Here is a 25,680-nt window from a genome sequence, read left to right as displayed (position 1 = left end):
CACTCCCCTAGAGAACCTAAAATGGACCAGAGGCATCCCGAGTCTCACCACTCCTCTGTTGTCAGCAAAGAGCTGTGAAACTCCCTGGGAAAGTGTGTGGCTCATCCCCCGTCTAGTGGCGGCTCCACATAGAGGACAACATCCTACTACAGATACAGATACAATGGTCAGGGAGGCAAGTCCACTTCCCCTCCTCCAGTAGAACCTGGGGTGTCACTTCAGTGGACCCCAACTTTCAACTCACTAAGAGGTGGGACAAAGACAGGAAATCATCTGTGGGGTAGGAGATTGTCCCCAAGGAGGGAAATGGTTTTGTTGTATGCACATGGTGTAGGAGAGGGGACAGACACCCAGACAAATATTGCCAGGACTCAGGAGTCTGGAGGGTGGGAAAGAATGGGTAACCATGGCCCAGGAATAACTGCTTGAGTAAGACTCACTCTGCAGGGGGCCAGTCCTGTCTTGACCACCCAGGCTATCAAGGGGGTGCTTGATCACCACCCCAGCAGGAGGGAAACCCCAGTGGACAGCCCTGACGGCTGATATACCAAAGAATGAGGGATCACTGCCCACCTCAGTCCCTAAGAGGATCAGGTCCCAGCTTCAGACCCACAAGTTCTGGGGCAAGCGAGTCCATGTGAGAACTTCCCATCTGTGCTGCGAGCATCCCTGTACATTATGGTGTAAAGGGCAGAGGGTAACTTGGCAGATATGAAGGGTTCTCTTTAATTAGTGATAACAGTATATCTGGATCTGTCATTAGCACGGTGTGCCTGTATCGTACTCTGGGGTGGGGATTTCGCCTCTGGGTCTGACAGGGTAACAGCACCTGCTCAGCTGGTGAAAGAAGGAGCAACCCACTCTAACAGTCACCTGACAGTTTGCACTTAAGGTCTGTAAGGCCCACCCCCAACAGCTATGATTGGCTAGGAACAGGGAGGGCGGAATTTCCCTCCTAAATTCCCACCAATGCCACCCCTCTCTTTACTGGGCTGGGATGGAGAGAATTGATCGGCTAACAGGCCAACAGACTCTCTTTGGGAGAAAAGGATGTCACTCCTGAATGGAGACAGCAGGGATACTGGTGACTGAAGTTACTGGAGGGAAAGGTTGTCACTCCAGAACTAAGAGAGGAGATTGGCTGGGGATCATCAGGATGACTCTGGGCCAGTCACCTAGCCCCAGGGGCAGGATGGCAATGATGGGCACTGGAGACTTTCTCTTTGTGTACGAGAAGTCACATGGTACGTCTACACTGCAAAGAAAGGTGTGATCTCAGCAACTCAGGTTGGAATAGCAGTGAAGACACAGCTCTTAACTTGGTTTAGCTGTTTGAGTTCCCCCTATAGGTGCTGAATGATCTCTGCATCGTTCAGGGTTAGGCCCTGACTCTAGGCACAGCCCTGAGCAGGAGATGGGGACACATGCTAACCAGGAGGAGCACCCAGCTAGTTGCTGGAACTAGGAATGTGGGGGGTACTGCCTCACCCCGGCTTGAAGTGATTTCCATTATAAACAGGGTTCACAGTTTGGTTCAGTGGTTCTCAGCCCCCCACTATAAAAATTGTTCCAGCATCCCTGGCACCAACAGACTTGGGCCTCAGAGGCAGCTGTCAGGGTCACAATGCCGCCCTCGGGGTAGTAATTTATTGCCAGCCTGTCCCAGGAGGAAATTACTTGCCCAGCTCATTGCTCTGACTCAGCTACACTGACCAGTAAGTGCAGAGGGGAGGCAAAGCGCCATTTATTTCCTGCTCTCTTCCACCCTCCATGCCCACCTGCTCAGTGGGGCTGTAAGAAAGACATCCCAAGATTAATAATAAAACTGTAAGAGGTGGCAATACACGTTCCATGTCACCATCCTGCCCTCTGTGTGCAGACTGGGTGATGTGTGCTCCATGCGGATCAAAATAAACCTGGCGTGGCTGCCTCCAGTGCACCATTTAATCTGTGTCCTGGTTCGCCAGAGATTCTGTGCAAAGATTTTTCTTTGTATTTACCTAGGGTTTGTATTTGAATGGCAGAGGAGGTTTTTGAATGTACAAGGGTCTGGATTCTGCTCCCACTAAAGTCAAATGGCAGAATTCCCATTAAGTTCTATGGGAACAGGATCAGCCGCTTAATGTGTAATACTTTCGCTAATTCTCATTGGCTGACAAACAACAGAAAGCAGACAAGCTTGTGAAGTTTAGAGTAAATTCCCTTTGCCTTTACACAGAGAAACAAAAGGAAGTCAGAGTCTCAAAACTGGTTCAACAGATTTGTTGGCTTGATTAAATTCAGACCCAGGAAATAGTCACAGTTGTGAAATTGTCTGTAATTTTAGAAGTGCAGACAGTAAACTTTTCACGGAACAAGGTGGGGAATTGGCTCTATCGTACAGCAAGAGCACAGCACATAACTCTTGAACCAAGTCTGCCGTTATGGGTATCTTCACACAGTCTGGTCTCTGCTCCAACATGTGGTTCTCTTCCAGAGCATCTCCTGGAGCTGTTTCTATTGTTATGACACTGTTTGTGGTAAAACAGGTAAGAAAGTTTAATGATCAATGATTGATTTTAAAACCTAGACAGTCCTTTCACCTAGCATTTTAATATGCATAAATGGTACTTGTTTAGCAATTTGTTAAGCATTTCAAAATGCAAAAAGAGTGCTATTGATTTATAAGCCCTAGCATGTTATTTCCCAATTTACTGCTCTTATCCAGGTCATATATTAATGTTTTCCTATTTTAATGCTGGTTTTTATATTGAATATATTGTTTTTGAATTTCCTTTATAAAGGCTGTTTTAATATTAACAGACATTGTGTTAACTACCAAATCTGAGTATCAATTTTAAAACTGTAGTCTGTTTACAAAAGGCAGCAAAAATACATACAGTATTTACATTAGCTTCTTTTGCAAAACACTACATTTTCTTTAAATACAGTGAAAGATTTTAATAAGATCACATTTTAATTTTTACCATAGATTATTGACATATGTAGAATATAGAAGAGTTTGAAACATTTCTTCTCAACGGGTTGCCATAAAATTCACTTCAAGGAAATTTTTATTTTTTTTAAAAAAGGCTATATCTGTAGTGAGCTAGGCAGATTTTTTTTTAACAGTTTCATAAAGTATAATGGTAAATTTCATTCTGTTCTGACTGAGATTAAAACACAGATTTAAGATTCCTGTGAGTAAAAAGAAAGTTAAATTTTCTCCTATCTGAATATAACTGAAAGATTTACTGAGGGAAGCATATCTTGTTGAATACATTTCATGGAGTTTTGTTTTACTTTTGCTTCTAAAATTTGTATGAATAAATAATACAAAGTCAATGAGTATCACCAAGGCTTTGAATTTTTGAATGAACAAAATCATATTGCACTCAGAGAATTCTAACCACGCAAATGATTTCACAGAGATTCACTTAAAACTGAATCATCACTGTACTTTCTAAGACATATCAAATCATGAGGACACATGGGGTGAAATCCTGGGCCCGGGGAAGTCAAAAGTAAAACTCATTAACTTCAATGAGGCCAGGATTTCATCCCTGTTATATTTTCCATCCATATTCTCAGTAATAACATCAGCTTTGATTCATTTATAATACTGTAATAAACTTGAAGCATGTCTTGGTGAGGAAGAAGAAATTGTAATTTTTCACATCCATGTCCCCCTGATAGACAGGTAGATTAAGGGAATGGTTACAAATATTAGTAACTATTTAAACTTTTAGAGCTTTTTCGGAGCCTATGTAGTACTTTTTTGTTGTTTACAGCCTGTGATCATTCAGTCTGACTGGCCAACAATTTCTCAGCATATTCCAAATAAAGAATATTCCAGCATTAAGTAGCATATTCCAAATAAATTTGTATTACTTTATTTCACCTTCATTTTAACAAGATTCACAGGGCGAAATTTTGACCCCTCTGAGGTCAGTGGCAAAACTCCCATTGACTTCAATGGGGCCAGGCTTTCACCCATAGATTTTAATGTCAGAAGAGATCATTATGATCTGACCTTCTGCGTAACATGGGATGGAAAATCTACCCAGTGATTCCCACATCAATGCTATAATTTCTAGTTGAGCTAGACCATATCTTTTAAAAAGAGACATCCAGTCTTGATGTAAAGATTCCAAGTGATGAAGAATCCACCAGGTCCCAATTAAGTTGTTCAAAAGGTTAATTATGCTCACTGTTAAAAATTTGTGCCCTATCTCTAGCCTGAATTTATCTAGCTTCAGCTTCCAGACACAGGATCTTGTTCTGATTTTGTCTATTAGATTAAAGAGCCCGCTACTAGCAGAAATGTTCTCCCCATGTTGGTACTTACGGACTGTGATCAAGTCACTCTCACTTTTGTAACAGATATGGCAACCTCCTGAAATATCCTGAACAAACCTTATTGAATTAAGTTAAACCGTACTGAATTAGGTTTAAGTATTTTAGGAGTTTGTTTGAAAAATGCAAATGTTTATGCATTATTGTGGGATTGTCTGGAACTTCTTTAGGAGGAAGACACAATTAATCTCTGAGATGTATTTTGAGCTTCAAAAGACGATGTTGAATAATGTAGCAGACACGACTGATCTTTTGGGACAATATGTGTGAAGTGGAATTCTTAGGAAGTACTTGGGAGAAGGAGATTGTAAACTCGGACCTACAGACTCAGTTTTGGAAGTTGCACCTAGAGGAGGGGACCTTTTATCTGCTCATCCCCTATTACATGAGGACAGTTCAAAGACAAACTGTATAATGGAGTAACTGAGTTACTAATGAAAGATCTTGTTCTCATTAAGAATAAATGTGCTTGCTTAGAAAGAGCTGCGTGGTAGTTTAACTGTGACAATTACACTGTGTACCATCTCTGAAGAGAAAAGTAAAGCAGGCCGGCATTGCTGGGGAGGTCACAGTATAGACAGTGAGCTGTGCAGTCTGGAAGTACCCTGATCAGGAGGGAGTGAGATGGGGATCTCCGCCCAAAAGAGATGATGGCTGAGGAGCCGGGAGTCTTGAGTTGGTGCCCTTGCTGGACCACAGAGCGGGAATATAGGTGCAGTTGCTCTGAACTGTGACAACCCTTTCTTGGATAAGCTTTCTCAGTCCCTCACTTTTAGGTGGGTTTCCCAAACCTCAAATCTTTCTTGTAGTGCTTCTCTCAATCCTTTCCAATTTGTCAGTATTATTTACTCAAAATAATTGTCCAGTAATAGTATCACTAATGCCATATACAGCAACAATACCACCTCCCTACTTGATATTCCCCTGATAATACATCCATGAATTTCATTAGCCCCCTTAACCAGAGCATGGCATTGGGAACTTGTATTCAGTTGGTTTACCCCATGATACCTAAATTCTTTTCTGAGTCATTGCTGTCCCAGAGGTGTAACCTGCATTCCTGGCTCCTGGGAGTATTAAAATGACTATTGTTCAAATGAACCCAGCTTTCACATTGCTCTTTGTAGCTGACTTGTGCTTATCATTATGGACCACTCCACCACAAGTTGTGTCCTCTGCAAACTTCACCACTAATGATTTTATGTTTTCTTCCAAATCATTGATAAAGATATTGGCTAGCATTAGGTCAAGCGCAGATCCCGAGGGAACTCAACTAAAAAAACCCTCATTGGATGATGACTCCAGATTTACAATTACCTTTTGAGATCTATAGCTTAGGAGGCTGTTTAATATATTTAGTATATGCTGCACTGATTTTGTATAGTGCTACTCTTTTAATCAGAATGTCATGCAGCACTAAGTCATGTGTCTCACAGAAGTTTATGCTGTCAACAGTTACCAGCTACTGCTGTTTCAATTTCTCTATATATGAAAGCTTGCAACCGAAGCAGAAAATGTGATGAATCTGTGTCCTTGTACCTTTAAACGTCCTGCCCCTTCTGTGGTGGGTGCTGTCCAGAACCTCTTTCTCAGCATGTGCAGTGACAGCTGGGACTAGAGAGGATCCAGGTAGCAGTTCTGAGAGCTTTCCCTGTATTTCCTTGGTCATTTACCCGTGTTTGTTTATTGTAAACCAAACTTGTGTCAATTAAATGGAGCCGCTTTTTCTACGAATGCGTCATCTCCATTTACTTGCCTCTTAAGATGAAGTTCACTGACCAGTGGATGTCCCAAGAATCTCTCCTGGTCGCCTGCATTTTGGGGCCCACATCAGGGAAAAGCCAAGATGTTTTTTGTCCTGGAAACAAACATTCCTTTCTCATGGCTCTTATAAATATTCTCTCCTTATCTTGCAAGTCCATCATGTGAAGAATAATTAGTCTTTCCACTCCAGGGGATTTAAAGTATGGGCAGCTCACAGTCATGAGCCTGAAGCTGGCCTGGGAGCAGTGCTGGGGAAAACAAGGAGCTGGGGAAACAGTCCTCTCTGAGCTATTTCAAACTTTATGCTCCCAGAAAAGAAAGCTCAAATCCCCTCTGTCTAGCACTGAAAGTTTTCATGCTGGCAGGCTTTTAGCACAAGACAGAGGAAGCTGGAGCACTGGTCAAAGCATTATTTGCTCAGCACTGCACCTCCACTTTTCTTTTAGACCCTCTCTCAAAACCTTCAACCAGTCTCCAGTCCTGGCTCATTAAAAATCTTATTTGCATACACTAATTCTGGGGGATTAGGAAATTCACATTAAAAAAACTTACTTAATTGAGAGTTATGGTTGCTGATGGGTATTTCCTGAGAAAGAAACACTAAAAAGCAAGGATATCTTAAGGCAATATTCACACCCAGAACAAAACCATTTTCTAAGCATTAACTCACTGCCATTATGACACCACCAACTCTTTCTGACACACTCCTTTCCATTCAACAACGCTATTACCCTCAGCACACACTGAAGAACTGAAAATCACACAGAAACTTTGCAAAGGTGGGTATGAATGAGAAGCCCCATTTAAGAGATAGGTTTTAACAACTATTATTCCTGTTTTACAAACATTACAGACAGTCAATAGATCTGCTATGTTGTTCTAGCATGCTCTGAATCTAATGGATAAGATACAGATATGTCCCCAGGAGGCTACTTGTGTGGACTCACACAATCTTCTGGATCTCAGTTACTTTGGCCCAGATTTTTAAAGGTATTTAGGCGTTGCTGAGCGGATGGGACCTTCTGATCAGGATTATAAATCCTGGGTTTCCCTGAGGAGCACTTAGCCGTCAGCCAGGAGTGGAGTCTACAGCACACTGAAGACCAGACATGTGTGCAGTGCAGCCTATCAGCTTTTGGCATTTCACCAAAACTGTTCGCAACCCAGACAACATACATTGTATATGTGCAAATGGCAATTTTTCAGAAGCATTCAACTCAGCCAAATGGAAATGGATTTTCCTTGGAAAACTGAAAGGTGCCTCTTCACTGTAAGGACTGCTGCTTTAAAGGAAGCTTATGTTCAGCCTCCCTTCCAGAAACCATCTCTTGATGATGACGAGCTGGACAATAACTGACCAGCATCAAATTGTTTGTTCTTGGTTATGATTGTAAGAAAGGTCATGGCAAGTGTCCTTGGAGTTTCTGGATGCCTCTGGTTTCCTGGCCTCTGGCAGGATACCTACCAGGGCTTGGCATAGAGACTGGTCTTATTACAATGACTGATGATCTTCTCCTGGCAGTGGATAAATAAAGATCAAGCATCCATGCCGATATTAGATTTATCAGCAGCCTTGACCCATGGATTAGGAGTAGGTTTGGAAGAATTAGATTTTTATCAGTAAATGTCAGTAAAAGTTGATTTTACTGTACGCACACAAACCAATGAAAAAATATTTCCATCAGTAATAATCTAAATTTACAGATAGGCTAAGTAAGCAAAATGCTGCTTGAGAACTTAGAGAGTTTGACTTAAGGATATTGACTTTGTATATTTTGATAGTTTGTGTTTTAATGGTGTAAGGCACAGAGTGCCCTTAAACCCAGGCCTGCAGAGCAGCTAGGCAACAAACACCTCCATGCTGCCACCCACCAGCAGCTGTAACCAGCTCACACTCCTCTCCCCTTGCCCCACTGCTGACACAGACCACAGGAAGTCCTGCCTCAAGGGGTCTGACAGGCAGCAGCCCTATGGCTCCTGATTGGCTCCCCGCCCTATATAAACACAAGGGTCATTCTGGGAACTGTCCAGGCAACAGTGTGGATTTTCTGTAGCTGTCATGGCCATTCCTGCTCTTGAACTCCTGGTTTAGACCTCAGCTTGACTTGGACCTTGTTTCTTGACTCAGACCTTGAAACCTTTATCAAACTCTGATCCTTGATATTAACCCCAGCCTAGAACTTGATGATAAGCTCCTTCACTACTCAGCCTCAGATATAACCTGACTCCAACCCTTGGTCCCAACTGCACTTCACAGGATGCTGACAGTTTGCCTTGGCCAGCCTAGCTCACAGTGAAGGCCACTCCTTGCCCAGCATGCCCTGGAGGGTACTGGAAATACCTGTACAGGTTGACTGCTCCCAGGAGGAGCTCCCCAGCTTTGAGTCCAAGTATTGCAGCTTGTAACAGAGACCCAAGCTCTGCACAAGCAAGAGCACGGCTCTATGATAAAAACATGGCATCGTGGGCCTAACTGGCACAGCACACCACAGATAACCACGAGCTATGAGAGCAGGCTGCCTGGCTGCCAGATGAGAACCCTGCACTATGAACATGCACTGCAGCCACGTACCTGGACCCAAGGCCTTCAGGCCCCCATCCAGAACATTCACAAAATGCCTAACTGTTATCAGGTATCTTGCAGGCATCTCTGCAGAGGTGGGTTTGAAGGAGGATGGTTTTGTGGATTTTTACAGGGAGTTCCTTCCAGGAATAGGGGCATTGGAAAAGCAGTTGCAGCCTTGTTACTTTTGCTCCACCCATTTGTTGGATCAACTCGTCATCTTAAACTCTCCACTTGTTTTTGATATGTAACTTTAGTGCCCTTGTGGCCAAGATGGAGTCTGCTCTGCAGGCAGCTCTGGCCAAGAAAAGGTGTGCACAGGAAAGGAACACAGCAGGGAAAGTCCTTTCCACACCAGGGGCAGCTGTTCCAAATCCAATCATGTGGACAAGGGTGATCCAGTGAATATATAAAGCCTTTGACAAGGTCCCACACCAAAGGCTCTTAAGCAAAGTAAATAGTCCTGGGATAAGAGGGAAGGCCCTCTCATGAATCAGTGAGTGGCTGGAATATAGGAAACAAAGGGTAGGAATAAATGGTCCATTTTCACAATGGAGAGAGGTAATAAGACAATAAATATAATGCCGCTATATAAATCCATTGTACCCCCACACGTTGAATAATGCATACAGTTCTGGTCTCCCCATCTGAAAAAAGATATCAGAGTTAGAAAAGGTGGGGAAAAGAGCAACAAAAATATTAGGGGTGTGGAACATCTTCCATATAAGGAAATATTAAAAAGACTGAGACTGTTCATCTTAGAAGAGAGATAATTCAGGGGAGATATGGTAGAGGTCTATAAAATCAGGAATGGTGTGGAGACAGTGAATAAGGAGTATGCCTTCATATAACACAAGAACCAGGAGTCACCAATTAAATTAATGGGCAATAAATTTGCAACAAATAAAAAGAAGTATTTCTCCACACAATGCACAGCTGACCTATGGAAACCATCTCCAGGGGAAGTTGTGAAGGCCAAAAGTATAACTAACTGGGTTCAAAAAAGAATGAGATAAGTTAATGGAGGATAGGTCCATCAATGTCTCTTAGCCAAGATGGTCAGGGATGCAACCTATCATCTGGGTGTTCCTAAACCTCCACCTGCCAGAAACTGGGACTCGATGACAGGGGATGGATCACTTGATAATTGCCCTGTTCGGTTCATTCCCTCTGAAACATCTGGAATCTGCCAATGTCAGAAGACAGGATATTGGGCTCAATGGGCTATTGTTCTGACCCAGTATGACCATTCTTATGTTATGTTATGTCCTGTGTTATACAGGAAGTCAGACTAGATTATCACAATGCTCCTTTCTGGCCTTGGAATCTATGAAAATGGAGATGAGTCTTTGCTAGTTTTTCAATTGCCTTACTTGAAACAGGGATACTGAGGGGTTGCCGGGGAGGTCTGCTGAAACAAGGATTAGTGTCTGGAGTCTGGGAGGGATATGCTGGGAAGGGATTTACCTCTTTAAAGGTGACGTTAACAAAATGGTATTACTTATTTATTTCTTCACAATTATATTAAACTGCAATGAAAGAGCTCTCAGCCAATGCTCCGGGCATCCTTGACAATCTGTAAAATACACTAATAAACAAACAGTCCCATGAATTATTTCCAGTCATATCAATCAAATAATCCAGTGAAAACATAAATATTCAACAACGATTAATCAACCTCTGCGTATAATCCAATTGTTAACGGCTTGAAAATGTTTCAGGATTTATGAGTCATAGCACACAACTTGGACAGCATGGCTCTGTCGAGGTGATATATTCAGTGTCCAGTTGGAAGTTTGACAAAAATGTGTGGCATGGGGGAGAACATAGGAGTGTAAAACATATCGCTTGGCCAGAGAAAAAGTGACAACTCTTGAATTTTTTATATTACTTATTTCAACTGTTAAAGTAGCAGAAAACTATCCCACCTAGAAAAATACAAAGTTCAAACTCAGTTTCTTCATTTACAATATTTTCTGTATGTGCAGGTCTTAGGCTCTCTGCTGCAGAAAACGACGACGAAGTGGCTTAAGTATAAAAAAGATTGTTTGAAAAAGTTACAAGAATCTGCAGTAGAAACTGGTAAGAAACCTGACTAAAAATGGGGTAACATTTCAAAATAACCATACTAAAGGGGTAAATAGAAATTTATTGAACCATATTGCAGAGGTATGTTTTTATTCATATATTTCAAGATTTAAGGCCAGAAAGGCCTACTATAAATAGACAAACAGAGGAATGCCATCGAGTTATGTTTAAGACCTTAGTGTTGCTTAGCCAAAAAAAAGAAGTGAAATCAGCTTGAAACTCAGCAAATTGTTCACAACCCCAGACAAATGCTGGATAACTTTGGAGCGAGATGAATTTCCAGATGTTGGGATTTATAAATGACCCTAATTAAGCAAAGCAGTTAGAACCCACTGAACTAACGAGGTTTGCCACCCGTCAATGATCACTCTGTGTTGTATCCCTTCATCTCCATCCTTCTGTTTCTTGTCTATGCAAGTCCTGAGCCTGATCCCACTTAAGTCAGCAGGAGATTTTCCACTGATTACAGTGTGTACAGATTCAGCTTTCTAGAGCTGGGAATGTCTCTTTGTACAGAGTCCTAGCACAGTGGGGTCTCTGCACGCTACTGCTACGACGACTATTAATAATAAACTAAGGAGGGTGACCATATTTCCCAAAGGGAAAATGGGACATTGTGTGGGGCTAACCTGTGCCCTCCCCTGACCGCCCCTGCACATGGGGCTGGCCTGAGTCATTCGCCTGAGGGCCCCCCGACATGTGGGGCTGGCCTGAGCCCCTGGCCCGAGCACTCCTCTTCCCCCACCAGCATGTGGGGTTGGTGTCGCTGCTCGCTTGAGCCCTGCCTGCCCCTCCCCCCCATGCATAGCTGGCATCACCACTTGCCCCCCCCACATATGTTCCTCTGCACCCCACTTCTTGACAAAAGTGGGCATTTGTCCCATTTGCTCTTGCCACCTGATCAACTTGAAAAAAGTCAGGACAGCCGGGACAGGGCTTAAAAAAGGGACTGTCCTGGCCAAAGCAGGATGTCTGATCACCCTAAAACTAAGTATTAATCTTACAGTGTCCACATAAGACAAACACATTGATTCTTATGCAATATAAAGGAGTGCACAGTTCGTTGTAACACAACCTTAGCTCTCACTCAAAGTAACTATTTCCATCAATAATTTCAAAACATAAACAAAAACATTAAATATATATACAAAAACACATAGTGATCAGCTTCCAAACAGACGCACAAACATATATATAGATAGTCAATGTTATATGTTTTCCCGGTGAAACTAAAAAGTGTTTATAGGCAGTTTACTGGGGGAAAAGAACTATTGAAAGTACACATTTATGTGACGTATTTCCCTCAACAGTAACACTTAAGAAAATGTTTGGACACTTCAAGATATCATGGATTTTTTGATATGTGTTGTTTTTGTTGAGAATTAAAATGGAGGTGTCATAATGAAACATGCATTTATTTGTACTTGAAAGGATTAACTGATGGAACCCTGGCCCACTGAAGTGAATGACAAAACTTCTATTTACTTCAGCGGGGCCAGGATTTCACCCAGTATGTTTATGTTTATGTAGCTGTGTAAGATTTATGACATACCTGGTTCAATTATCTTGCTTTGTTTTAAGAGATTGTCTACACACGGGGTTTCAAACTGGATGAAATGAAATTAATCTAGTTTGAAAACAATTTGCATATGTAACCCTTCTGTCAGTTGGAGTTGACAGCAGCAACAGCTGGGTTCAATATCTAGGGGTTCCTTTTCAACAATACAACACAAAAACGGCCCCCACCCAGTAACCTGGGACAATTACATACCATCCGCTGGTCATCTCCAAGAGGCAATACTTCCCCTCTCACAAGCACACAGGAGAGATAATAAGAGAAGAGAAGTAACCCGGCGTTACTTTGGGAAAACGTCGCAAGCCGGATTCATAAACATAAAACCATGAGCAAAAGACCCACCCGAGAGTATGTTGGGCAGGGTTCTTTTGGCTCAGGTTCTTAAGTCCAGCAACCAAAAGTTCCTTTAATGCACCCTTCCTTTCTTCTGTCCGCCACAACCCACTTACGACTGTTGTCCTTGATCAGTGAAGACCCAAAGTTCAGAGGTGAGCTCACTTCCCACCCTAGTGAGGAATGGGGGCACCTTGCTTGTTCTGCTGTCCAGGAGCTTGCTTTGGCATCAGCCACCCTGTCAGCCGCTTGCCACTCCGCCCTGCCATCCACTCACCACTCCACCAGTTGTTCCACTGGCCACCCTGCTCACTGCTCCGTTCTGCCTGCCAGCCACTTGCCAGTCCGTTCTGCCAGCCGCTTCGCTCTGCACCCTTTGGGATGTCTCGAGATCCCACCACTTAACACAGTTCTCAGTGATTTCAGCTGTTAGTGGTGGAGCCTCACTACCAGTGTGGACTGGGCAGTCTTGTGCATCAGAGACACCATCCCAAAGCAGGCTGAATGCTTAGACCTGGTTATCAGTGATTTCAGCTCTGTGGTGTGTAACAAGACTCTCAGTTGAATCTTAATCAGCTCTGTTATTACACTGTGGAGAGATGCAGGGTTAAATAGTGGTTCGGAGCCTTTGGCAGGGCCCACACCACCAGGTACAAGTACCTGTCCCCACCCTCTCGTGACTCCACTGGGTTTTGGCACACACATCACCTGCTTAGCAAGTGCAATTTAGTTGAGCATGAGTCCCTCGATCAGAGTATGCCTAGCACAGTTCTGCTGCCCTTGATTCACACAACGAGGATAACAACCCTTTAGTACCCCTGCCCCAGTAACAAAGTGACTTATGACTTGAGCTCATTCAGACTCTGCTTACATTGCATACATACAATGCAACTTATCACCGCACACTAACTCTGCATTTGTCTGGAATGCTGGAGTCCTCTTGCAAAGTGGACTAGGTTTGCTTCAAATTGAAATAGTTTGGTTTTTTGTTTGTGTGCATGTGATTGCTGTGCACCACTTTTTTCATGCTTTCAATGGCTATCCCACAGTGCTTTGCAGTTTGACTGTTACTGACCTGTCCATTGCGTGCCCTCCCTCCACGGGGGTCCTGTTTTCTGGATAACGCGTCTCCCTTTAAAAATTGGCACAGAGCCAGATATTGCCTGTTTGCTCCTCAATCCCAGTGTATCATTATTCTGGTGATGCAACCACAATAACACTCCAGAAGCCCCATAACGTGCCTCGCACAGCTCCTTGGAGCTGTGCTGAGGCACTATATCTCACTGCCATCTGGGGAGATGCATTGGCTCAGGAACCTCTTGTGGGAAAGCACAGGAATAGGACCTTTTTATGGACATTGTAAAGCAGATGTCCACAAAGGGTCGCAACCAGGACACCAGCCAATGCCAAATAAACAACAATCATCTCAGGAGAAAGCATACTGAAATGAGGGATGAAAGGAGACAATCTGGCAGGGGACATGTGACCTGCCCATTTTTGAAGAACTGGATAGCGTTCTACACAATTACAGTACAACCTGTCCCAGGCATTACTCTGAACCTTCTGCCTGTACCTCCCCCTACCAAGCATGACCATCTCGACTCATGGGAGGATGAGCAGAAGGATGCTGGATAGGAGCTGCCCCCTGACAGCTAGGATCTCTTTGTGGGTCAGGACAGCCAGCTGGAAAGCCAGCCCCAGTCCTGCTACAAAACACCCTCATTTCCACCCTACAACAGCTGACCTGGATTCCCAGCCCTAAACCAAGCAGAGACCAAAGAGTCAGATCCTCTGGAGGGAATGTCAGCATGTAAGTACCTATCTTTACAATGTATTACTTATTGGTGGATGTAAGCTAGGAGCCCGTCTTTCACTCACCCTTCACCTTGTACTGCTTCAAAATGGCATCTGCCCGCATGGGGCAGTCACAGTCTGTACCCCATTCCTCCTCTCACACCAGATTCAAATAGCCAAAGCATGTATTTGTACAACAATCAATAATTTATTGAGATAGTGCTTATAGGAAAAGAAATCTGGTTAGTTTTTGTAATTTACATGAGGTATAAATGCACATTGCAGGCCCAGGCAAGGCACAAACAATACTTGCTCCCCACTGAAGTGCAAATGCCTTGTAACATGCATGTAGCTGACCATCATTGCAGGGCCCTATCTGTTTTTCTCTTCACTTTCTCCAGGGGAGATATAGCAGAAACTAAGACTGAGAAATTACTTGGTTTTTGTTTGTTTGTTTTGCAAATTATAGGGAATAACCCCATGCCCATGTCCTCTCATAGTGCTTGCAAGTCCCTTCCACTACAGCCATGCTTCTGGGGGGACCATCATGGGGAACAACTTCACAGCATATCTCATCAGTCTATCCTTTGTCTTTTTTGAATAAGACTAGTCCCCCACCTCAGTGTAATCTCATTGAACGTCAGGAAATAGCTCCAACCAACCCCCCACCCTAAGAGCATGAAAGCAGATACAGTAGACTGAAATCCAAAGGCACCCACCACAGTCCATACCTACCTACCATCTCTGAGGTTCCCACAAGAATGGGAAGAGTCTCAGGGAGGAACGGTCACACATATAGACTGAAAAAAGCTATCATGCCTTGTCTGATTATGAACAATAAATGATGTTTTTGATGTTTTGTTTGCTCCCACAGCCACAGCACCCTGCAACAGCAGAACAGTCAAGGACAGGGCCTCTCTGAATTGCTGACAGGATAGCCAACCTGAGGGGAAGAAAAAGGAAGAGTTGGGATGAGATGTTTACATGGCTGAGTCACAGAGTCGAACCAGGCTGTCTGAGAGGTGAAGCCTGCACATGAGGATCCAGAGGGAGGGAGATGATGCTTTCCCAGGAGATCATGTCAATGGCCAAGGGAAAGTGTGGCTGTGGCCAGGATAGCATTACCAAGGTGAAGGAGAGCATGGAAAAGGATGGAGATATAGAGGCAACTTGTGGATACTATCCTGAACCAGAATGCCCTCCTGTGAATCTTGGTACTTCTAGGCCAGAAAGCCCTGCAGTCCCGTAATTTGGGATCCAGACATGTTCTTCAGCCTGTGGACAATGATGACTACTGGCACCAGCAGCATCTCCTAATCTCTGCATCTCAAAATCAGTGCTCCCTGCAGGTCCCATTCACCTCTCACGTCCTATCTCTGGGCACTGAGAACATTTGCACCTGGCATAGGCGCCGATAGTGGGTGCTCAGCACCCACCGGCAGCCCCGCGGATCAGCTCCTTCCCCTCTCCCCTCAGCTGTTCAGTGGTGTGCAGGAGGCGCTGGGGAGGAGGGGGAGGAGTGGGAGCAGGAAGAGGCAGGGAGGAGGTGGGGTAGGGACAGGAAGAGGCGAGGTGGGGTGGGAGCTTGGTGGAGGGGGTGAAGTGAGGGCAGAGCCTGGGGTGGAGTGGGGGTCGAGCACCCCTGGGACCTCGGGAAGTCAGTGCCTCTGCTTGGGAGTCCAGCTCTTTTGAGCCCCTCAGAGCCCCTGAGAATTTTGAGCTGAGGCACGCAGCCCCAGAACCCGTGCAGATAAGAAGAGTCAGAGGCAAGGCCTATACTCACCTGTAACTGCTCCCCCCCTCCTCATTCTGTTGCACTTGGAATGTTCTTATTGCTGCATTCTAAGTTTTATGTGCACTGTTGCAGTAATTAAAGGTTTGTGTATAGACATGTACCCCTTTTCTTTTTAAAAGACTGGTTTTCTAAATGTATTTCCAAACAGACATTATTTTTCCATTGCTTTGATTAACATTTTTGTATTTTTTATTGTTTCATATTAAAACCATTTACAATACATCCATTATGGGTCATCATTGCAGTTAGCACAGAGAATCCTTTAAATACAGCAAAAAATAATTCATAGGGTTTTACAAGAGCACGTAGGGAACAGTAAATTTCAACCACCCACATGCAATCCCTCAGTGCTCACAATGTCTCCATCCCAATGCACCCCACACAGAGGCTTACTTTTTCTGGTATGGTAAGCACTCAAAATGCAAACAGTAGGCCTCCGTGACAGCATTCCCATGGCTGTTTGTGCTCCTTGCTGGCTGTTTGAACCCCCAAGCAAGTCCCCACACCTCAGACTCCCACCCATCGGCCCGGCTTTCCCCCTTGCTTTCACAAATATTGGGCAAAACACAACATCCACCTCTAATACTGGAACATTTTTTTCTGCAGCTTCCAACCTATTCCACAAATAGTGCCATCGGCCTTTCATTGTGCAACTATAAAGCAATAATTAAAATGTTGCTTCTGTCCCAGCAGCTCGTGTATAGCTTCATTAGCTAGGGCACCAGGCCATACATTGGATCTCCCAGAATAACCAGACCAACTTCCACGCCAATAATGCCCCAATGCTTCAGGCGGTAAACAGTCTTTCTCCATTTTATGTGAACAGTAGTGAGTTCTGAAAGGTTCTAGCATTGTGGACCATACCAAATGCTGCTGCATTTATGTCTGTAAACCTGCCATGGTGGTCCACCGGTCCTTGGAGCGCTATGGACAAATATCTCTTTCTGTTTACAAATCCTGTGCTCAACGCGGTGAGGGCAGGCAAGTGTTAGGCACATGGGTTCATTAATTACCCCCAAAACAGGTTGGGTATCCAATGTATGCAAACCCATCAATAATCTCCTGAGCATTACCCATCTGCATGAACTGGTTAGAAAGCACCTTATCAGTGGCATAGCAGACCCGCATGAGAATGGCTCCAGCAGTTAATCTCCCCACACCAAATTGGTTGGCCACATACCAGTAACATTCTGGGGGTGACTAGCCTCCATATGGCAACAGCAACCCTGTTTCTCCATGGATATGGGGCACCACACATTGGTACACTGCCGCTGCAGTTCCAGTGCCAATTCTGCACAGATATAAAAAAAAGATAGCCCTCCCTGTCCTGAAGTTCTCTTGTCACTGAAGAGCTTGTCATCCCAGGTCTACAGAATGAGCCTCTCCCACCAATCCACGGTGGTTTCTTCGGCCCAGAAATAGTGCTGACCCCTGTGTAGGTGATCCAGGACCTGGTCTCCTCATTCCAACAGCTCAGATTTTCCCGTTATTCTGCGTCAACCTGCTGCCATCACTGCAGATTGTACTCCTGCTGCCAGAGTTGCTGCTACCATAGAATAGTCTTCTGCTCCTGCATCATCAGCTTGTTGGTGCAATGGGCAAAATCCAATGCTGAATTCATCCAGCTTTGAGTGCTGTAATATAGCCTGAGGAAGCTCTGTATATTTGCTCTTGCTACCACAAAAGCAGGGAGCAGGAGCCTGTCTTCCCACAGTTCACAGCAAAAACAATCCCCACATGCATGCTGCTCAGTGGTAAAGCAAAGGACCCTGGGATACCCCCAAGAATGCTACACCCTCAATTTGCAGCAATCTTCTACCATCTGTTCACTGTATGTGAACTGAAAATAGAACAGGCATTCTGTGTACATGCTATTGATATGACTTACATAATGCAAATTATCTGATGCACATCAAAAAGCTTTAAATTAAACTCCCCAGCGTAGACATGCCCTAAGTGATTATGCTTTGTAAACAATGGGACATTGTCATCTACTAAACTTAGTTGGACTTTGAAACATAGTGTTTGGATTTTGATGCATATGGAGAGGGTACATCTACCCTACAGGCTAGGGGTGGGATTCCCCGCTCACATGGATATACTTGTGCAAGGTCACATTGAGCTAGCATATTAAAAATAGTAGTGTAGCAACGGTAGCACAGCCAGCAGCAGCCTGGGCTAGCCACCCCGAGTGCAAACCCTCCTGAACCCCATGGGTATGAACGTGGCTGTTAGCCCATGCCACCACTGCCCATGCTACCATGGCTATACTGCTATTGTTAGTTTGCTAGCTCAATGAGCGCTAATGTTAGTAGATCTTTGTGAGATGGGAGCAGAGGTAGCTATAGATAGATAGATCTGTATTTTTTCCTGGAACACAGAGATCCCCTACGCAGTAACGTATCACTGAAGTAGTTCACAGAGAAACACATTAACAACGTGACTTCTAAAATGTCTTGGTGGATTATGTCCCTGGAACTTTAATGAGGCAGAACTAGGCTAGATCACAGCACAGCCAGCCTTTGGGAACCAGAAACCCATAGTCCTTGATACCTCCAAGTTGGGGAACTAAACAATTTTCATTAAGAAAAAAATGTGAATCTTCACCACTTTCCATTGTAGAGATGGCCTTAAAAAATGGAAACCAAAGCAAACCAATCATTGAACTTGAAAACTTATCACTTTTTTATTTCATGAGGTGGGACTGCCCTGAGAAGCCAGCCTCTCTGTATCTGGGGGCAATCCTAGAGCAATCTGTAATGTGGATAACAGTACCATCTGTACATGAAGCTCCTTGTCAGGAGCTCTTCAAGTGGTGCCTCTCCTGTCTTCATCTCACCCCATGGACCCACCTCACTCCAGGAACCACAGCATCCTCTTCATAACTCGGCCCTCCAGCCGGGTTACCATCTGTGTTTCCCCCTTCCAGGGTGACCCAAGGTCCTTCTATGGCATGCAAATGGTCCCAGGCAGACTTCTCCAGTGCTGCCCTGCTTGTGCCATTTCTCCAGTGGCCAGTAAGGTGACCTGGGCCCTCCCCCTACTCTAGGTTCCAGTTCAGGGACCCTCAGCTCAGCAGTTCTGGGCTCTACCCTCTCAGCTCTCACTGCTCCTTCTCTGGACTGCCTCCTACTCTTCCTGGTCCCCCCCTTCTCTGAGAATACCAGCTCTAAACCAACTCCCTCTTCCCAGGGAGTGACTGCCCTTTCCCAGCATCCTCTGTCTGTTGCCAGCTATCTGGCTTTATACAGGACCCACCTGTTCCTGCACAACTGAGCCTGCTTGCAATCAACTAGTTCCCTGCTCCCTGGCTCCTCCTCCTTTGGAGTTAATAGACCTGTCTGGCCACCTTAACCCCTTTCAGTCCTGTGTGGGGTGGACACCCCATCACAGCAAGTCACTTGCCCTTTTGGGGCTATATTATCCTGGGCCTTTCATATGTGCCCAAGATCTTGCACACCCTCTCTATTGGCCCATAGAGCTGACTGGCAGAGGGGAGCAGATCTCTGTCCAGAAATGACGCATCATTCATATTCCCCATGCATGCTAGAGACATCAGGGAAGAACTGTGGGCACCATTCCCAAGGAAGGCTAGTGCCTATCACAGTCAGTTTCCCCAGGGGATAATAATGCCTACCTCACTGGGCCAAAAATTGTCACAGTTATTTAATTTGTGTTTGTAAAGTGCTATGATCAGTAAACTCTGTTAGGATGGTCCCGTCCCCCTTTAAGGGCTATGGACCCAATGGCTGCCAGAACCCCATTATAATTTGACAACTACCCCTTGAAAATCATTTTATGAACTTTAGCCCCTATGTATACCCGAGCGCAGATGTCCAGACACCACTTTTCCTGCAGCAGGAGACTTTTGGTGGTTCAGTGTTTCCGGCCACACTTTTCCTACCAAGCATTGGATGGAATCTCCAGCTGCACCCATCATACCAAAGAGATATGTAACAAGACCCATCCAGTACCAGTTACCCAACAGACATAGCAGTGGTGTGCTTATTGGATGGTCACAGACAGAGAGAACAGGTCCATGATTACTAGGTGCACAGTAATTGCTGCCAGTTGTCCAGACAAAAATGCTCGGCTCCATAGATACCACATGACCAGTAATAGATATAAAAGATCTCCATGGTTACACAGTGCTCAGAGACATGTAACGGTACTTATAGTTACCAGGTTTCCAAAGGTAGATTAATAGATTTTAAGGCCAGGAGAGAGCATTGGATCATTTAGTCCAGTGCTTTTTAAACTTTTCTTCTGGTGACCCAGTTGAAGAAAATTGTTGATGCCCATGAGTTGGGGATGAGGGGTTTGGGGTGGGGGAGGGGCTCAGGGCTGGGGCAGAGGGTTGGGGTGCAGGAGAGGGTCAGGGCTCTGGACTGGGGGTGCAGGCTCTGGGGTGGGGCCAGGTATGAGGAGTTTGGGGTACAGGAAGAGACTCCAGGTTTGCCAAGCGGCTCAGGACTGGGGCAGGGGATTGGGGTGCGAGGTTGGGGTGCGGGCTTGCCTCCGGTGACTCCCAGTCAGTGGTGCAGTGTGGGTGCTTAGGCAGGCTTCCTGCGTGTCATGGCACCGTGGACCGCGCTGCGCCCAGCAGCAGGTTCGGCTCCTAGGAAGAGGCACGCCAGCAGCTCTGTGTGGCTCTTGCCCAGAGGCACTTCCCCCTCCCCTCAGCTCCCATTGGCTGGTGCTCAGGGCAGGGGCAGCTCACGGAGCCCCGTGGCCCCTCTACCTAGGAGCCAGACCTGCTGCTGGCTCTTCCAGGGCGCAGCGTGGTGTCAGAACAGGTAGGGACTAGCCTGCCTTAGCCGGGCAGCACCACTGATGGGACTTTTAATGGCCCGGTCGGTGGTGCTGGCCACCGCCGCCGTGACCCACTGCCTTACATTCCATGACGCAGTGCTGGGTCACGACCCACAGTCTGAAAACCACTGATTTAGTCTGACCTTCTGTTGAGCAGAGGTCAGGGAATTTCATAATATTGAGCCCAATAGCTTGTGTTTGGCTAAAGCAGATCTTCCTAAAAGGCATCCAGTTTTGATCAGGACAATGGAACAGACGCCTAGGGAGGTCGTGGAAGCACCTTCACGGGAGGTTTTCAAAAGGAGGCTGGAGAGCCCTGTGCTTTGGATGGCTTCGATACAAGAAATCCTGCATCTTGGCAGGGGGTTAGAATAGATGACCCTGGTAGTCCCTTCTAATCATGGTCAGCGCATAATGGAGGCTGGGGGAGGCTAAGCCTCCCCAAACTTCGCACTGATGGGGGGGGAGGGGCAAGTGGTGGATTACCACATGGGCCCATGGGGCCCGTATCCAGAGGCCCTGGCTGATTTGGGACCCCTGGAAAAATCTTCCTGTCCACCTGCCTGCCATGGTCAGGGGCTGGAGGAGCTCTCGCTCCCTGCTGTAGCCACAGAGCTTTTCCAGTCTCTGGGCTGCAGCATGGCGATGTGGGAGGCATAAAGGAGTGAGTGAGGTGCGGGGCCTCAGGGGAAGGGGCAGAGAGGGGGAAGAAGGGGGGCAGAGCCATGGGAGGAAGGGGTGCAACAGGACCGGGGGTATGGGTGGAATGGGGGCAGGGCCGCAAGGGAAGGGGCAGAATGAGGTGGGGCCATGGGTGGGGCCGCAGATGGAAGGGGCCAAATGTGGGAGGGGCTCCAGCCTCGGAGCTCCGGCCAGGGCCAAGAGCTGTGCCTCAGTCCCAGCCAGGGCTGAGAGCTCGACCCCAGCCGGGCCTGAACTCTCAGCCCCTCTCCGTGTCCCCCACCAAGCTCTCAGCCCCCTCTTGCCCTGGCTGAGGTCATGGGTGCAGGGGTTGAGAGCAGTGAGCAGGGGGCTAGCCTGCCCAAGGGGAAGCTTCACGCTCCATCCATGCGTCTAACCTTATGGTTCTACGATTCTATGATCTAAACACACCAACAGATTAAGAATCTACCATATCACTTGTAGTTTCTTCCAGTGGTTAATAATCCTCACTGTTGACATAATGTTGTGCCTTGTTTCTAATTTCAGTTTATCTGGCTTTAACTCCCAGCCACTGATTCTCGTTCTGCCTTCCTCCACTAGATCGAAGAGCTATTTATTAACCAGGAATTTTTCTTCCTGTGAGGGTACTTACACACCAGGATCAAGTTCCCTCTTGATTTTTTTACAAGCTAAACACGCCAAGCTCCTTAAGTCTCACTATAACATTTTTTCCAATTCTTGAATTATTTCTGTGGAAATCTCCTTCCTCTCTAATTTTTCAACATCCTTTTAAAAATGTGGACACCAGAACTGAGTGCAATATAGCAGCACTGGTCTCATCAAAGCCATGTACAAAGATAAAAACAACTCCCTACTACTCCTACTCACTACTCCCTGGCTGTTTATACATCCAAGCATTGCATTAGCCCTCTGCCACAGTATCACACTGGGAGCTCTTGTTGAATTGTTTGTCCACTATGACCCATAAGACTTTCTCAGAGTCACTGCTTTTCAGGATACAACCCCCATGCTATAACCATGGCCTCCATTCTATATATAATGGATCCCTGTGCTTACAGGCTGCCTGGAGTCAGGCACGTACCACAGTCTCCATGGTTACCAGCTGCCTGAATAATCTTTATTCAAAACTAAACATTAGTTCTTTCTCTCTCTACAGGAATATATTGCAATGGGACATTTGATCAATTTGTTTGCTGGCCTTATTCACTTCCAGGAAATGTGTCTGTTCCTTGTCCTTCATATTTACCCTGGATGGAAAATGGTAATGTGATTTCTCTTTTTTTACAAGATTCATATCAGGAATCTTCATTGCAGGAGGGAGTTGTCAGCTCAGGCTCTACTGTCCTGGAATTGCCTGGGGGGTTGCTTGGGGCTATTCTACATCACCTCCTTCCTGGCTAGCCACCAAAGTCATCCCACTGCAACGTGCTTCAAGCCCTGTGAGGATGAGCAGTGACCTTGCCTGCACCCTTCCCCACCCCTCTTTGATACGTTTCAGTCACTTTAAGGCCAAAAAGTCACTTTGGGGTATTGACTTTTAAGAAACACTTTAAGAACCCTCCTAACTCCTTTCCCCCTAAATGCTGTCATGATGCTGAACCTTCCCCCAGCAGTTTCCTTGGCCCTCAGGGAATCCTGTGGGGGTAACTGAAGGCCAGGGTGTTCAATCTATGGCTCTAAACTGTGGCCCTCAAGGGCAGCTGTGGTGAGAAGAAGTGTTACTGGATTGCCAGCCTCATGAGGGCCTGGAGGCTGAGGGCTGGTCAGCCCTGCCTGTGCCATAATTGCCTGCCTCCCCGCTTAAGGGATAGGACTAGTTGTGGTCATCAGGTGACTGCCTGAAACACCTGTGTCTCATAAAAGGACTGAGGGAACTCAGCATCAGTGAGGAACAGGAGCAAGTTGGGCTTTCATGGAAGACCTTGGAGTAGAGGCTGTAGGGACTGCAGGGAATCAGCCTAGGTGTTAGTGCTGTAGCCCAGATGGGGGTTGAGACTTTGAGAAGGACTCTGGGGAAAGAGCCTGGAAGTCAGGGCTCTATGCCAGAGTAACTTAAAGATAACCCTAAAGGGTGTGGGAACTGGCACCAGAGAGTGAGCTAAAGAGGGCCCAAGGAGAGTAAAAGAATGTTTTGCTTGGACTTTTTTTTTTTACCTCCAGAAGGTGATTAAACTCTCACAGTGACCCAGCTGAAGGGCTGAGGCACATGAATCCTTGGGAGTGTCAGAAAACCATAGTGATGGGAAACTGAGGCAGGGAGCACCTGCAGTGCCATGCTCAGCCACCATTGGGCACTATGGGGCAGCCATGCCTTATGACAAGAACATTTTATTTGACAAGAATTGAAAAAGGTGCCTTGCAACTTTTAAACTGACCTGTTTGAACCAGCCCCAACAATACAAGGTGGGGATATTGAGCACCACCTCCAAGCTGCCTCCCACCACCTCTCCTGCAGCACTAGGAACATTCTAAGCCACAGCTGGTCCTCCCTACTGCTCAGCAACTGCCCCGCTGACTATTTACTGCATTGCAGGGGTGAGAGGAGAGTAGCTCTAATGGTTCCATTTCCTGCTTCCAAGGAGGAGCAGGGCAGGAGCTCAACTTGCTCTGCCTGAGCCTAAGGGCCCCTAGCAAAGACTACTCCCCTTCCCCACACACTCCTGGGCAGCTCAAAAGGTTGGCGAAAAGGAGAAGCTGGGACATAACAGACAGTTAAAGTTCCCTGCCCGCCTGACCTGGCAAGAGCAGCCTGGGGCTGGTTCTAATTTGCTTCCATTGGCAAAGGATCACAGAGTAGGTCTATGCTGCAATTAGACACCCACAATTGGTCCTTGCTAACTGACTTGGGCTCGCAGGGCTTGGGCTAAGGGACAGTTTAATTGTAGTGTAGATGTTCTGGCTTGGGCTGTACCCGGAGCCCTGGGACTCTCCCACCTCACACGGTCCTAGAGACTGGGCTTCATCCTGAGCCTGAACGTCTACACTACAATTAAACAGCCCCTTAGTATGAGCCCCAGGAGCCCAAGTCAGTGTCATGGACCAGCTGTGGGTTTTTAATTTCCGTGTAAATGTACCCATCGTGGCTTGGAATAGCTGGGGCACAGCACAATCCAACTACTCATTCTTCCAGCATCCGACATACCCCTCCCCACTCCTTCACCTGTCCTTGCCCTTGCCCCTGCCTCTGCTCCAGGAGCTGCTCCAGGAATGAGGTACAAGAGTGAACTTTGCCAACTCCATGCCCACTGTAGATTCAGCTAGGCCAGGGGATACCCAAAAGCAGACTTGTGGGAAGTTTCTGGTTCTTTTGTGCTTCTTAGCCATCTGTAAGGAAACAGAAGAACTAGGCAGAGATCCACTCCACAGCAGTGACTGTGGGCCCATAAATTGTATGATTAATAACACTTGGCCCCCAAGCTGACAAAGTCGGATACCTCTGCTTTTAGGTGGTTCTTGGCCTTTTAAGAGGATGCTTAGAGGGCTGCTCCATTCTCACCCTGCTTCTTTCATTGCTGCACTGGCCATCATGTTCAGGGAACATCTGTTTTCCAATATGGCCCAGCCTCAGTCTTTCCCCTGGGGATGGAGGGGCCTCCTAGCATGGGTATATTTTCAAATGGCACAAGCTCCTCTGCAGGTGTATCTGGATCTTGCATAGCTCCCCACCACTGCCAACCCCAAGATCACAAGTCAGATGCCTAAAATCATGAGATTTTTGAAAAATCACATTTTTGACTGCCTTCTGATTTCTTTCCTCTTTGGGGGAAGCTGCCTGCCCCTGGTTTGTATGGGATCAGCTCACAATCAAAATTCAACCTTCAGCACACACACAAAGCTGCAGCTTCTATTCACAGCTCGAAGGGACTCCACAAACCCTTCCTTATTCCTGTGGTGTGTGTAGCAGCCACTCCATAGCCCCTTGTCACCCCCACTTGC

The 25,680-nt window shown here is 46.1% G+C and overlaps 1 protein-coding gene across 1 annotated transcript in view; it reads left to right on the top strand.

The window, feature by feature from the left end:
• The first annotated feature begins 2,423 nt into the window (after nt 1-2,423).
• GLP2R (glucagon like peptide 2 receptor) overlaps nt 2,424-25,680 on the top strand; it is a 124,280-nt gene continuing 101,023 nt past the window's right edge. Inside the window, exons 1-3 of the mRNA XM_077834032.1 lie at nt 2,424-2,528; nt 10,651-10,744; nt 22,901-23,005. Coding sequence (XP_077690158.1) covers nt 2,424-2,528; nt 10,651-10,744; nt 22,901-23,005 — 304 coding nt within the window. The remainder of the gene's footprint in view (nt 2,529-10,650; nt 10,745-22,900; nt 23,006-25,680) is intronic.

Source organism: Eretmochelys imbricata, chromosome 14, assembly GCF_965152235.1.
Source record: "Eretmochelys imbricata isolate rEreImb1 chromosome 14, rEreImb1.hap1, whole genome shotgun sequence".
Taxonomy (NCBI): domain Eukaryota; kingdom Metazoa; phylum Chordata; order Testudines; family Cheloniidae; genus Eretmochelys; species Eretmochelys imbricata.
The sequence above is the reverse complement of the archived record's forward strand: the minus strand, read 5'-3'. Positions and strand labels throughout refer to the sequence as shown.